This window comes from Bombus affinis, chromosome 7 (assembly GCF_024516045.1).
Source record: "Bombus affinis isolate iyBomAffi1 chromosome 7, iyBomAffi1.2, whole genome shotgun sequence".
NCBI classification, from domain to species: domain Eukaryota; kingdom Metazoa; phylum Arthropoda; class Insecta; order Hymenoptera; family Apidae; genus Bombus; species Bombus affinis.
In genome coordinates this window covers 5,524,988-5,541,517 of record NC_066350.1, presented here as the reverse complement: position 1 = coordinate 5,541,517, position 16,530 = coordinate 5,524,988, and the positions used below count along the sequence as shown (strand labels likewise).

At 40.9% G+C, this 16,530-nt stretch overlaps 1 protein-coding gene across 4 annotated transcripts in view; it reads right to left on the bottom strand.

Annotated features, from left to right (window-relative positions):
- Positions 1–7,833, bottom strand: part of LOC126918695 (neuronal acetylcholine receptor subunit alpha-7) — a 274,945-nt gene extending 267,112 nt beyond the window's left edge. For 2 of the 4 annotated variants that reach the window (XM_050726890.1, XM_050726892.1), the window contains exons 1-2: positions 6,119–7,831; positions 3,441–4,035 (exon numbers count right to left, since the gene is read on the bottom strand). In XM_050726890.1, coding sequence (XP_050582847.1) covers positions 3,441–3,576 — 136 coding nt within the window. In that variant the 5' untranslated portion in view covers positions 3,577–4,035; positions 6,119–7,831. Of the gene's footprint in view, positions 1–3,440; positions 4,036–6,118 lie in introns of all 4 variants that reach the window. The other 2 variants (XM_050726893.1, XM_050726891.1) reach the window with 2 other exon arrangements.
- Between the last annotated feature and the right edge of the window lie 8,697 nt (positions 7,834–16,530).

The following is a 16,530-nucleotide window of genomic DNA, read 5'->3' as shown; positions in this document are numbered from 1 at the left end:
TTTCCTGTTTCCTGTGACGGTGCATTTTTAGCCATTCTCTACCATCTATCACAACACGATATTTTTATTATAAGATTTCAACGTGTAAAGATTCTTGTAACATGTCATGTTCGGCGTTGAACACGCGTTCCCTAGAATTAATAACCTAAAGAACATTTCCGTATTCTTATACAGAAGAAATACTTTCCAGCCGATTAACCTGTTCCTTGTTCCTTGCGTCTGTGCTCGATATTCCGTATCTACTGCCGTCTGTAACCTCGGTTTCCGTCACGAATACAGCCAGACCACGTTTCATGACGCGTGTTTTATCGACAGTCGTTTGTTCTACCAACACCATGATCAGTCAATTTGCAGAAACTGTTTAAAAGTTAATCAGAGTGGCGTAATTGTCAAGAAAGAACACGTAATTACGATTTCAAATACCGAGAGTTACTCGTCAGAATACGACATTTCTGATCTCGCATTGATAATATATTATCTCGCATAGTTGAAATTTAAATTTTCATATCATATATAAATTTGCGTATTATCAGTTACGTTATCACATTTTTTCTTCGTCTATGAAAATCTAACTATGAGCAAATAATTTTCTTAACGCTCGAACTTCATGAAAGAGTAATTTTTAAAACAATTTGTGAATTCAGAATCTGTAAGAAATGAATCAGTCTTTAATCATAGACGAGATAGAAATTATCGTATTTATCATGTGTACTAAGTTTTCTTCGATTGTTTCAGACTTAACTCTCACTGGAACGAATAATCGAAACGAAAACGATCTATCTTCCTACTAAATGTAAATTATGTTCCAAGCACTGACCGTGATGTGTCCAAAATTCCAACCACGTTTCTAAGAATAAACTCCGAGTGAAGAATCGAGCCAGTTGTGGAACGAATACAACTTCGACAGAAATAAAGAAAGCATCTGAACTACTTCAAAGTTGCTAGTGAAAAGATTACGTGCAACGATTTATACCAGCAAATACAGACGAAATAAAGAGCCTGCGTTTATCAATCACAGTGGAAAAAGGGGTAAACGCGGTTTCCTGGTGACAGTGAAATCAGACATCGATTCAAATGGCAGGACGTAACAATGTGAAGCGAGACTGATTTCGTTATACCGACTACGCTGACACCGGGTCTGCTAACCTTGATTATGATTGACAAGGCGATATATTACACGCGTTTGAACGCCACTTTCCATGTAACGAGCTGTACGCAAGTTCTCTAACGGCCAGAGACGCGAAGCATTATATTTCGGATGTAATTTCGGACATGTCCGTTTCACCGACCATGCGGAAAAATGGTAGCGAAGGTGAAAATTTAAGTGTTGCCACGTCCGTGTTCGCTTAAGTGCCCGTCAATCGATGATTAATTTAGTACGGTCGCGGTCGAAATATAGAGTATTTAAAAAATGGAGCGTGAAATTCTTTTCATTAACGTTTGATTGACGAGAAACGAACTCGAAAGGTTCGTAGTTTGGTCGCATGCGTACGTTTAAAATTGAACATGTTTAACGTTAAAATTTTCGCGAATAAAATTCAATTTTTGCATTAAGCTTAACACTCTATGATTGAACATTGCATTCAACATTGACACGCGATAACTAAAAACTCGATTGTATACTTTCACCTAAAATAGCTTAAAAACAACGTAAAACAGAATATCGAAGAAAAATTGGGAAAATGCAGAATTCTATTTAGAAAATACATACGTAGACCAATGAATATCTACATTTACGTGTACTGCAATAGATTTATATATTATGTATATGTGTCGATTCCTGTATAAATATACGTATAACATAAGAAGGACAGAAGCTAAGATGGAGATATGGTTCGAGATGGAGGAAATAGCTTTGAAAGCGAGTCTCGATAAGCTCGGCGTACCACCTCTAATTGAGGTTCACTTTGGATTTCCACTTTACAAGGTGGGAACCGAGCCACTACGGCAGAACTGAAAACGGGGTCGTACGATTTCTGTCTCTATCGGTATCAAAAGTTTTCTGGCACAGAGGAGGGGAGGATCAGTTTAGAATAAAAACTACAAGAAGTTTAATTTGCGACGAAACGAACCGACGATCGAGAAAAGCTACGATTTTACGATTGCATCCTTGTCTCGACTTTCGATCGCACGTACGATCGTAATTTATTCTTGAAAAATGAATTCTTCGTTGAATTAAATTGTTTCTAGTTTAGAGTTTCGTAATTGTTCCTTATGAATCAGTAAACAGTACAGTCTTATCTTCTACCGTTTAACAAAATATTCTTTGCCAAAAATTTGTTGCGGGTAGTTCGCGAACACATCGATATATCGTTTAGCTACGTGTACACGAAATTTGTAACGACTGTGTGTAAATTATTTTACGATGGGTGGTTAACGATTAATGATAATGTATTAGTAAATACATACGATAATAATGATGATTAACAATAATAGCTAATAACGCTTATAATTAATCGAGCGTTATAACTAACTATGATTAATATAGAGAGCTTTTTGTAAATTAATATCGTCAACACAGAAAATACTACAAAATTTAGATTGTTTATTACTTTGTTTTACCTTCTCTGAAACTTGTATTAGCGATACTTTTAATAAAAATAAGTAATAACCGTAATTGTTTGTATTATACGGTTAAATTATCGGTGTCGTTCTAGAATTATTGAATTTGGCTGTTTTTCCTCGATATACGTACCATGTACATGCATTCTTGATAACAAACAACGATTCTAAAACTCGTCAGAAACAGAATGAGATACCAGAATTTAATTCCAACAGCCGTAAGCGTACAACCTGCGGGTCTACTACAAACATTTGAGAATATTCGAATGTGCAAAGTATTTGCATATAGAAACACCGATACACGATGCAAATTATTACGAGCTGGTCGCATAACGGAATATGCGTGTTCCTGCGATTGATCGCTTTGATTAAATCGGATTGTAACGTACACTTCCCAGTCGTTAACTAGACGTCGCGTTGGAAGAAACAGTCGAACGCCTTTCGTAAGGCAATTTCTGCAAATTAATTTCGTAAACTGACAAAACCAAACACAAAAGTAGTAGAAACTACGAAAATCGAATCTACCGTTCATCGAATATCGACCAGACTATATTGACTATATTGTATATTATACAAATTAATTAACAGGAAGAGTAGAAGAAAGCAACTTAAAGAGCGATATGTCGTCGATAGCGATACTACATTTCAAGAATCACCAGCGGTCAGTTTTCATATCATCCTCGCGTTATTTTAAAATTGTCACGTAGTGGAAAAGAAAATTTCAGCAAGCTATCGAACGTTATTAACGCTTTTCCTCGCGTGTATTCTCCCTTGGACGAAGAAAATCCTCAACTGTAGGAAATTACAATGTCGAACGATCGAATGGCGAATCGAACGATAACGGAAGATCGGAGGAAATCAGCGGATACGGAACTTACCTTGAGGTAGGACGGTGAGCAAGAGGACTATTTGGAGACCGGCGCTGACCGTACAAAGCTTTATTCGCATCTGTGGCAGACCTCTCGTCTGGTTCGCCATGGCGAATGAATTTTGCAGACTCGGCCAGCTCGACATTTCCTATTCGCAAGAGTCGGCCACCCGGAATCCGGCGAATGCTCCCTTCCTTTCGTTCTCCAACCGCTGTTCCGTCGTCCGTCCGTTCTCCACTGGTGCGCGCACTACACTATATATTTTTCGTGTCACTTTTACGAACTGCGATCACCGTCTCGAACGTCGCCCGGGAACTCTTCGTCGCGAACTGTCTTCCTGATTCTGATCATCCTGTCGACAGGCAAACGATCGAACCGCGAGTTGTACGCTAATCGTCACAACGATGCACCCGAAACGATGCCGCCTGACTTTGCCGTCATAACCAATCGTTGTCCTCGACACTTTTCCTTTGTACAATCACCCGCCACACGCGTACTCGCTCAAACTTTTTGGTGGTCGCTACTGCCGCTGTTGCCTATCGACACCACGGTTTTAGATCCGCATCGAACCTCTCCATGCGCCGAGCATGCTCGCTTTAAGCACCTGAAAATAATTGTGCCATCGTATCAATGTGACCAACTAAACAACTTCCGCGACCCTATTTTCTCATATCTCTCGTCTTTAAGCGACATTCAGCAAGTTGTTCTACTTGGAAAATAATAAATTGCCATTCTTTTTGGCTTGGTACAACGGAAATCCCGTGAAGGATTGGAGACGCGAAACCTTTTGTTTTATTTGTTTACAGGAAGAACAAACATTTTATGCTGAGAGAATACAGAACATCGCGTACCGTGAAGCTCGAACGATGGATCATTTTTAATTAGTACGATCGAGTCATAGGTGTCCTAGGATGGTCTGAGATAAATCGATCAATCGCATTTATCACGTAAGATAAACAACACAGATTAAACTCGGACATTTTACAACGAGGTAGCCTAATTTAGATCGAACTGAACCCGTTACGGTCACCTATGACCGATTGATATCAAGCGAGGAACATTTCATTCGATTAATATCGATCTTTGTGACTCGATGTTTAAAACAAACGCGTTACTACTATAATTTATCGTGTGTGAATGTTGTTCCTCGCCTCATGTTACGGTTTAGACGATATTTAATTTGCCTCTTATAGGGAAAGCTACGGTGTTTAATCGCGTTATTGTACGTGGTGAGTTAATTTCGTATCGCGTTAACAAAGCGATGGCTGCAATTTAAATGTAACGGAAATGAGAACAAAGGCATTACGGTGAAAACTCTACGAGGGAAATTTCGTGAGAAATGTCGGTTATTCGAATTTATCGTAATATAATTAAATTAGTCGTTGAATCTACACTTGCGTGCATTACTAATTAATTTCGATATTACGACCTAGTCAAAAATACAAATTTGATATTACATCAAATAAACAAATAGGGGAGCCCATAAATCAACGTTGAGTCAAAGAAATTTCATTATACTCTGATCGTGACGTTAAACGGTATTAAGCGAATAATTCGACTTACAGAACCGATGTTTTATTCGATGTTAAATCGATTATCGAAGAAACACAATTCGTACAACGATAAATAACATGCAAAATTATAGCAAGTTACAGTAAGTCAAGGATCTTGAAATGTCTCGAGTTCGGACAGAGGCGTTTCAAGATACTCAAGACAACGTAACCTATTGATAACAATTGGAAATGGATCAAGAATACGGTTAATTTGTTCTGCATTTATTCATCGCGCCAAACTAATTATTTGTATCGTTGGAATCGTTTTCAGTCACGGCAAGTTCGATCTTTTCGATACCTGTTGATTAAGCAACTTTTACTCAAAACCGTATCACAGGCCTTGGACATTTTTAGCCAAAAATTGAAAATCAAATTTCCCACGGAAATTCCTAGCCTCCGCCATCGGTATAATAAATGTTGGAACTCTAGTATTCCGATCTTTGTTTCCGTGCAATTGCGAGAAAGATCTATGCGTTTCCGCGTTCAAGAAATATTACGAACGACGGTTTTATACGCATCTGCGTTCTATGTAACACAGCACACGAAAATCGGAGCTTTTAAAAGCCGAAGCTAACAGGAAATAGAGTTCATCCGCGTATTGATATTAAGCTTACGACTATCCAGAAAATGAAAGATCATTTTGAACGATGGCTAGCTCCTTGGTTTACTGTTTACAGTTCCTCGAATAAAGAGATTGTAGCTGTTTCGTCAGGGACTACCGTCACGAGGCCTTTACTTTTTGCATACAAAATGAAGTAACAGATGACAAAAATGTACACGCCAACCTGCTCCGAATAGAAGGCTTCGAAAAATCTTTCGTACAATTGCAAAGATATTCGATGGAATCTTTCGAGAATTCTACGTAACGCTGCGTTGCTCGCGCTACTTAAACGGTGCTCGGCTTTAATCAGCATCCCTTGAAACGATGCTTGAATATACACGTTTGTGACGCAATTTTTGAACGTCAAAGGGAAGCGTCCTCGAAACCTTATTCGTTTACGAATCGAAGAAATCAGGAAACAAGGAAAATACATTGCCTGGTCACGACAAGGTGGTCTGGCGAGAGACACAAAAATAGGAATTCTTATCTGGAAAGTTGCAATAGCGATTTGTAAGTTGTTAGTTCGAACGTACCTACGATTGCGTTCGGCGTCTGTCGTCTCGGTATCGTTTATCAATTTACCAGTTACACGGCAACGTTCTAGCTTCGCGTATCAAGTACACGTCGAGCTTACGCGTCGTTTGCGAAAAGAGGATCGTTGTATCCGGATACGCGTATGTAAAGAAAATTCCATATGTCTTTCGGACGCGTTCGTTTCACAGGTGTTTGTATCGATCACAGACGCGTGTATTCGACCTAATACGTTTTCTTTCTCTTTCGTTATCAAACTACGAATACGGTATTCACTGGCACGAATACACTCATCCCTTATGGAAGTACGATCGGAGGAACGAAATACTACGAACACACTTTCCGTTTCTTCTTGACACTGCTATTTTCTGATCCGCGACCTTATCGAAATTTCTCATTAGGAATTCGCGCGACCACCTTCATACAAGAATCGAGGAAGAATCGTGAAAGAAGCGAAAGGTTGTACAGTTCGAATCGAAGGTATCGGTGAACGATGATATGCGCTGAAGGTGTTGATGAGTTTTCAAGAGATAGCAGTTGCGGAGACCGGAGTACGAAGAGTTGGACGCGGCGAGTTGCCTCGGCGAGTAACGCTTCTGGCACGATTATCATAGACAATCGTATCCAAAGAAGGCAGCTATGTTATCGCGATTGTTGGACGCGGCACGAGCCTGCGTTCGTAGCCTGGTCGGCCTCGTGCATCGTCTTCTTCGTCCCACTACTGTCCACTGCACCCTCCATCCTTTCGTGTATTAGCACCACCTTCCACCTCCTTCGCTTCCTCCTACTTCAGCGGAGCGCAACACGGTGCTGCTAGCCGTATCCAGGCAACTTGGCCAAGCGTGCTGCTCCCACTTCTGCAGGCTTGCTTCTCTTACATCAAATCCTCTCGGCACGCTTCCTCTTCCCTTTCTCGTTCGTTACACGTCCGCTATCTCGCTCGTCCTTGTGCAAAACCATGCTGCTTTATCGCTGCCCAATCCCTCTCGAGATTCGCGTACGAAATCTTCGACTCGAGATTCGGTTAGGACGATACCGCTGGTTCGCGTTCACGACGCCTCGTCATCGTTACCGTTGATAGTTCTCCGAAGACGATGACGCTAGTGCTCGCGTAGCTTATCCCGTTGTCGCTCGACGCTGCACGACTACGACGCGTTCGTCGAGATTCGCGATCACTTGCTCCTCAAATGCGTCCTCGAAAGATACGACGAGGTAGGTGGATCGGTCATCGTACGCACCGGCCGCTACGGTGGCGAAGCGAAGCCGATGTGACTGGGTGATCGGACGACGGGTTCGAGCGAACAGGGCTACGATCGTTGACGCACTATCACACGCGGACGATACGAGGTCTACAAGCAGACGTAGGCGACTCGCGGTACACTGAGACAGCGGTGGAGTAAAAGGTGAAGCGGACGGCAGAAGCGAGGCGTGTGCGCGGATAGAACCAAGGGGGCAACAGCTAGATAGCTAGGGTGAGGGAGAGAGAAGAGAGGGTGAGAAGTGTAAGAGTGGGCGAGCGAAAAAGCGAGCGAGAGGGTAATAGACAAAGACGGAGAAGAGGGGCAGAAAACCGCCTCGTTCTGTGATCGGGTATCCAAACGGAACTGAAAGTACGCTGAAATAGAAGGCGGTCGGGGTCGTGTACGAGCTGCCGGTCGAGCTCTCGCGACTCGCAGCTACCGCCGCGATATAGACGCGAGGAAGGCTTTCCGCGATGAGTACAACCTTCCCTCCACCACCCTATGCATTCACCATCCCTTCCTTCGTGCTACCCCTACCGCTCACCTTCAGTCCCACCACGATTTCGCGGGAAGCTGCGGACTGGACCATCACGCAACTAGCGTCCTCCCCACTACCGGTTCGGCTACCGGCCGGGTGCTCTGGTGAGACAGAGAAGTAGGATCGGGAGAGTGGGTGGTCTGGGGTGGAGGGCTCGAGGACACCATCCCCGAAGCCCACCCCACAGATCAATATTCTGCCCACCACCGTGTACCGGAGAACCTTGTTTCCATCTTCCTCCTTCGCCCGGATGCTGGGTCCTTGCCTCTCCCTCTCGACCACCTCGCGAACTCCCATAGCTCACCGACGTGTTACCGAGTGACTTTCAGCGTGTGCGTGCCATCCCCTTCTGCACGCCAGGTGTATAGATCGTGCGTGGGCTCGAATACCACCTTTACGTATGTACGTGAGCAGCATGTGTGTGCACGCTAAGTATACATGTATCTAAGTATCGTTGATTCCTCGGTGACGGAACTCGCAAATGACGCTCGAGCATGGTCCGAGCCTACTAAGAGGAATACGTCGCGCGAGTCCAGATCTCCCGGGGCTAGCGTCGGATCGCTGTACTCTGTACGCCGGCTAACGCGAGCGACAAAAGTGGAACGTACTAGGGTGACACGGTTGATGAACCGACCGATCGATTTCGCACCTGTGCGCATTATGCCGATGACACAGTGCCAACAATTACTGGATCATTGGCCGCACAGTGCTCCTTCGGAATACCATTCTTCGTGAAAGCCGAGTCGACAATTAGCCTGGCTAAAATATTTCTCGTCGTAATCGTTTAGGACCACCTTTTCAGCAAACGTCGCGGTAACTTGTATATACATATGCTAGAGTACTTGTTGCATACCGGTAGTTGCAGCATGAACGATATTTAATTTAACGAATGCGGTCGAATATAATAACGCGACAAAATTAACGCAACTTAAATTCTTGATTGACCACGTGTGAACATTTTAAATTAACTAAATTTTTATTTATGGGGTGTATTGTTGTATCGGCATTATAGAAATCTACTCGTATCGGCAGATGGCGTTATGCAAGATTTTGTTGCATATCGTGAGTGAAAACACTTCCATCGGAGAGCTTAACTCACGTAGTACGGTCACGGACGAGACGCGATGGCGCGTTAAATCATTGACTATAACCCGCGTTATATCGAACATGTTTTGCGTGTTTTACGTTCTGAAACACCGACTTTGAAAAAGAACAGAACGTTTTCTGCGCCATCTGCGACTCGATACGGCGAATATAGGATTTTTACGTATTTCTAACACAAACAAGATACGGGCTAGGAACATATTTTCAGTAAGAATCGTTAAAAATGTGTATATCAAGAGCGGATAAGGTAGAAAATTATATTATCCGTACCGGCTACACGATCGCACAGCTTTTATCTATACTCGACAGTTTAGCTTTCTCCTTCCTCACATTTTATTTAATATTATTTGTAGTAGGTAATCTTTCTTTCGAAAACGTCTTATCGATGCAAAGCAAATTAGAGCGTTCCAAATGTTCCAATTATTTAAAGTTCCTAATTCGCTTCGCGTCGATAAGACGTTTGTTTCAACGCGTTTAATCACCTCCCTCGCGAAAAATTTATTTTCCTATTATTAAAAATTAATTTACGTCGATCGAAGAACAAATTAATCTTTAAATTTCACAATGACGTATTTGTTAATTAAATTCAAACGAACAATGAAACAAAATCAACGGTGCTTCCGATAACTTCGTTTGGACAAAGATCTGTACTTAGATCTTTAACTCTAAAACTCGAATACGTTTACGCACGAAACTCCATAAGAAAATATGTCGATGATCGTGGTGAAACATCGTTCGAAACGATTGTAGAGTAAAATTTATATTCAGCCTACGTTCATATCTATAGTTTTTAAGAAAAGAAATGATTGCGATGAACGAAACACTATGGTATTAAAACGTAGGCGATGAAAATCTGCATAATTTAAATTCGCAATACGTATTATGGAATAAACTGATTTACACGTGGCAAATATAAATCTAGTGAATAATTGTGCTTCGTATTTATTTATACGGCTGTAGACATCGATGTTTTAAGTATTGTGTCACGCGTGAATTTACCCACATGTTATGATAATTGTTATAACGAATGTCGATTACGCAATGGGATACCAATGAAGCGCTCTTTTCACGAGTGATCAAGGTTCTAGTCATCGGTGAATACCACAAACTTACATCACAAATTTAACTATCCTATTAAAAGCTAAATTGTCGTTATTTTACGCCTTTCTTACGATTTTTTAACCAAGCATTTATCCGTCTATGTTTATACATATGATCTCTTTGTTTTTATTTTTACGCACAGAATATATCGACGTTTTTTAACAAGAAAAATCTGGGATATCATAAATTTATTATAAGAATTAATCTTAGATTGCGAATATTTGTGTAAATTTATATTTTTATAGATACAATTAAAAAAGAGGAACATTGTTAGATGCTAGTATTATGCTCTTTCTGTGCATTTTTACGTTTCTAAATTTTCTCGTAAATGCATCAAAATATAATCTAATTATTACTATTTCTAATCACGCAATTTGCATTAGCCGCTCTCCTTGCCCTAATATATTTCTGTTCTGTTTGCCGCATACGTCATCAGATATAAAGTTTTTTTAGGAACTTGATAGAATATGTTAATATTACGATTTTTATGGAAATACATGTAAAAATGTAGCGTATAATTTTCTTGTGGGCTACAGAACATTATCTAGATGCAAATAACTTTTACGTTCATTCTATACAAAAGTATCATTTTTCATAATGTCCGCAGAATATTCGCGCAGTAAACGAGACAAACAATCTATGAATGCAGCAAATATTACACGAAAATTAAACAAATTATCCTTTAGCATGCGCTGTTATCCCACGAAAAATGAAGGTAATTAGCAGTCGGAGATAACGTACATACATGGACATATAAGTAGAAGTAAAAACGTAACAGATATATAAATAAAGCAGAAGGTAAGATAAGTAAACCGGTGTCGTATTAACTGAACAGCTAAATAATTAAACCGGCGAGGAAATTTTATGTGATCACACATTGATTACGTAATTACATATGTATGTGAAAATTCTATCGATAACAGAATTTCATCGTATAGAAATAAATATATTTATAATTAATCTGTAATTATACATTCCAAATTCTGTCTTGCAATTTAGTTAGCATCGATTTCTTTGTTAATTTTATTGTATATTCCACTGGCGTCGCGCACGTTATTCGCAATTAAAATTTCATACGTAAATATCACCCGTAGTATTCGCTTTAGACTGTTCAAAGTTTGTCTTCGTTTCTAAAATGAATTTTTCCATCTCGTCGTAAACGTTATCAACATTAAACATTCCAATTTCATACAGCGGTAATCTAAATCGTTGTTAGAATTTATCGATACGGCAATCTAATTACCTCTGATATCGTGGCCAAGTGATTATTTTACTATTTTCTGTTGCGCCATATAGTATAATAGCAACATACCTAATGCTAGTGAACTTTTATGAAAAATTCCTCTTTTGATACGTAGAACAAACGAGTTACGAACTGGGAAAAAATCATTGAATTATTAAAACGAACATACACGCATGGCGATGAATTATTTCGTAAAATACGACGCTCTTTGTCGTTTCTTCTCGACTGCAGCATTAAACGGTGACTCGTCGTCGTTCGAAATAAAAAATTCTATCGATTCGTCAAACCACGAGTATCACCGTCGTCTGTATCCCACAATATCTTTGAGATCGTCGAGGTTGAAATGGTCGGGGACGATTTCAAAGAATAGAGGTTTCATCGAGGGTACAGGTATAGGAACGAGAAGAGAGGGAGGTTGCACCTGGCACTCGGAACGATTCTAAACTCACGCCTTGTACACTCTTCTCCCCATCTCCCCGTCGATGATCTATTCCTTACAGCCGGTTTGTTCCCTTCTACAATTCGGACCTTTTCCGGATTCAGCCAAAATAACAGAAATTGTGGAGAAATCGGTGTCCCTTACCATTCTGCCCTCATCCATTGTAACATCTCCGAGCATTCGAACGTCATTGTGGTCATTGTACGTCCGAAACGCACGTTTTTACGCTTCGAAATCGACGTGTTGTCGACTAAGGTTCGACTTCCAGTTCCTTTTCAGGCCCATTGGAGTTTAATAACGACTGGGAGGACCACTGGACGAATTGACGAGACCTCTCGGACGTTTATTTGCAAAGAAGAGAGATGTCGTACGGCCACATCGCGTCGCTTTTACCAAGTTTCACTGCTCGAAGGACGGTGCGTAAAATTGATCGGATTTGATCGACCGAAAAGCCTTGGTCAAACATTGGATAGCGAAAACGGTGAATTTCGGTCGTTCGATTCGCGAGTCGATCGTTTTAAATGTTTCCTCGCCAATTAACACGTTGCAGGGATATTACGGTAATATCTAGTTGCGTTGTGTATAATTCATGGACGTATCGTTTTCGCGATTTTGCTCTGTAGATGTGTGCGCACGTATAAACGTACGAGTATGGAACTGTAATAAAACGAAAGCGGCCGTTGGCTCGATCCTCCTTTGAACGCACCGCTTCGAGGAAAGCTTCCGGTCGTCTCAAAGCGTTCCTGCGTTTTCCAGATTGAATTTTTCCGTTGAACATTCCTGGTCTCGGAGTAAAAACAATTTTCTGTTCGACCTTATATTGGTTCGAATCATTTTCTGGGAACAGGTGCGTTGTTGCAGGTGCGCCGGGATGAAACACGAAGCCGACCTCTGTTCCATTAAATCGACATAAAATTGTGGTTACTGGCAATATATACGATTGTCGGTATGTTAATCGAGATTTCGTACTGAGTTTCAGTAAGACATAAAGGAACGATGGAAAATATTCGTTTAATAAGGAAAAATATCGAAATGGCCGAGTAGATACGATCAAGTAGGAAACGATAATTATCTCGCGTGCAATTTCATGCCACTTGAAAAAGCCACACGAATGTCTGCCTGTTGATACGTTGCACGTTCGCGAGGCCCGAAGCAATTTCAAGGAAAGATTATTCGGTACGTCACAGCCGTAGCAACAGCTCGAAAAGTTGTCCGCCCATGTATCTACCTTAACGATCTTTCTCCGAGCGACTCGTAATTATGCATAATCCTTTCTTACCGGTGTATTCCGCTGCGTTCCAGTTCGCCGGCACTAATTAAACCGCACTGAATGTATTTCGAGCAACATAAACGCTTCATTAATTTCGTTGATTGCAAGAAGCACGGTAGGCAAAGACAGACCATATTTCTCGGCAACTCGACGACCGGTCGTATACTGAACGACGGCAAGTGACGAAGAAAAGCATTCGTTAAGGGAGTTCGCGTTCCTTTCTCGTCGCGCTTATACAAAACGAGTTCGCTAAGAAGAAGGCGGCAGTAAGAAGAAGAGGAAGAAAGAGCAGAAGAAGAATAAGAGTTGAGGCTATGTATACATGTATAGGTATACGAAGCAGGGTTGCTGCGACGAAGCAGCAAGTAGGGCGAGTACAGAAACGTGTCTCTGTGCGTGGGATACTTATTTAGCTGAAACTGCTCGTCCTTCCTTATCCCCGTTGTTCTTCTTTGTTTCAATGACTCTGTATATATCTCGGAATACTAATGACGTAGCAAGAAAATGCTGGCCGATGGTATAACGTGTGAGGGTAGCCAGCAGACATCGGTGCCGGCGGCTTCGGTGGCTGCTACTTACCTGCAAAGTTTTCCCTTTGCGCGCCAACTCGGACTAACCTAGTCGCTTGGAGGGCGCCTCCGTAAACGGTATAACGTTCGTTGCGTTTCATAAATTAGGAGGAACATTCCTCGTGGGAGGACAAACCCTCCGAAACTCACCGCAGAAGCAGAAAACGTACTTGTCTTACCGCGGCCTGGTTATGGCCGTAAGGGGAATACGATTATTTCGCGATGGCATACACGTAAAACCGGTGCGGAACGAACAAGAGCAGAGCCACTGCTCACGTGGCTTGTAACGATACGCCAAATTGTGCGATCTTTGCCGACGAGAGGTTCGACCTGTGAATTAATTAACCGCGCTACCATGTATCTTCCGGGGAAAACCCGGCAAGAATACGACTCAATACGAGTACATATAATACCTATTGTTCCCCAGGGACACGACTCTATGGGGCGAGGAATTTATATTGCCGTGTAAAAAACATATTCTAACGTTCCATCCAATCATTTCGCGATAAATTTGTCAGTATATCGAGGTTTTACATCTATACGATACATGTTTCAGTGCAATGTGCGCAGCAGCGAGGCCGGCAAGAGCAGTCGAACTTATTAACATGAAACTCGCATAGAACAGAAACTACGTCATAAACCTCATCATAAGCATTAAAATTAAAGTACGTTTGTGAACATAAGTCATTGGAGCGAAATTCGCAGAACCATGGCTGATCGTTGAATTAATGTACCTAGTTCCGTGTGAAGAGATAGTCATTTCGTAAAATATTGTTATGGAATCAAATTAATGTATGAGTTTGATAACCGATAGAAGTTGCTGTGTTCTATTTAAATGAAACAAGTCACTCTACTAAACAAATTTTCCAAAGAAATTTTTCCAATTTTTCCAATTTTTTTCGGACGAATGAAGACGGATGAAATATTTAGTTAAAAGATCTAATCGAAATATATCGTGCGATAAAATCGTTTTTATTTCCATTTCGATAGCTTTTATAACCGGGTAATATAAACGTTAAATGTTAACTCTGAAATTAATATATTCCGTGGAACTCGATATTTCAAAATGGAAAAGCCAAATAACATTTCTTTATGATCTTGCGCAGAACGATCCTCGACCAGTATAATTTTTTCTTACGAAATAATACACGCGCATATTATTATCGATGTTAATTATATACACGTAGAGATGTTTTCTGCTTATCTAACTAATCGTATCTTTTATTATTAGTTGGTTATTAGAAGATCAGTAACGTAGATAGTTTGTCTACTTTTGTATAATACTGTACAGTATACGTCATACCTATATGCAAATGTTTGGAAGTTGGAACAGGCTATTTCAGACTGGCAATGCTGAATACTTAATTAAATAGCGACGGTGATTGTTACCAGTATCGAACCGATGGCGTTGCCTATTAAAATCGTTCCAAGTTTAAGTAGTAGATTGGGGTTAGGTTGTATTCGTGTTCATATGGCCTACATTTTACATGACCGTTATATCAAAAATACATTCCATTCCAAGAAAATGAATACAACTTTAAGAACGGCGTGACTTTTACAACCGTAAGTCCTTCGACAAATAGTTTTTCGATATTTCATTTCCTGTAGCGGATATTCTCTTCTAAGAGTTTACATATCTCTCCTTGTATATTGACCAAATTCCAAATTCCAATGTATTAAATTTTCTGTTTCCAACAAGTATCTTAATCCAATGTAAAAGCATGGGACAAAAATTGTAAAAGATATTATAATAGTCTGTGGTCTTTGCTACGCATATCGGTTTTACTCGGCAAACGGTGTTAGCATACTCTGCGAGTAAAAATAAGGAAAAATGTTATACCGAATATCCAATCTATCAAAAGATTTTAACAGAAATACGAAATTGCTATATGGATGGATATTTCGTTCGATGAAACGGAACTGCGTCATTTACATTAGCTCCGTTTCGAAAGGCAGTCGATTCTTATAAACACGGAATTGACATCGATGGAATATGGAATCTATCGGATTACGAATTTCTTCTTGATTTTCTTTCATTTCGATGAATATATCAGGAATTCGTTATGCATATATTACTATAACGAAAAGTATTCTTTTCCTTCGTGCTTCTCTACAAATAGATATCTAGCGATATGACATCGTTTCTCGATTACATCATTGAAGATAATGCTCGCTTGAGAATTGCTGCACTATCTTGTTTCAATGCGGTATCGAACGAGAAACCGGTTCGCTTATTCGCTGAATTTTGAAATAGGTATTAATCCTATGTTCTCTTCTTCTCGTTCTGTTTCTTTCTTTCCGCCTGCACAAAGGCAAACCGAAATGTCCTCGATATAAGAACAGAATTTTCAAGTTTAACCGTGCCTGAATTCAATTTCACGTTCGACGTACACTTCTGCCGAAGACGGTCGAAAAATGATTCCGCTCGCAGTATGAATTCACCTGCGAGGAATTCCCCTTAGCTCTCCTCCGAATTAGTATTATTCGCAAAGTTGCTGCAGGACGATCTAGAGAATGGATCGCGCTCGTTCGCCGCACAGGCTGGCAGACAGAGAGAGAAAAAAAGACACGTCGTGCGCGATTTCGCAGAAGTCAACTTAACGAAACTATTCCACCTCGAAGTAGTTAGAAACTAGTTCGACATTCAATTTCTGTCCTTGGGACGATTTGTCCATCACCGAGAAAGGGCGGAACGTCGACTTCCTCGTTCCTCGGATTCCATATCGTGGCCAACGACTCGTATCTGTTAGGTAAGTTTCGCTTGCCGCGAAAACTAAGTACGAAGTATAACCGAGCTTTAAAAGCGGGGAGGAGGGATTGAACTCGAGTTGCGATGGGAACCTCTCTCGCCTAGCTTCAGGAAATCTGATACGGTTCTTCGCGGTATCGCAAAAACTTCTCTTTTCCTC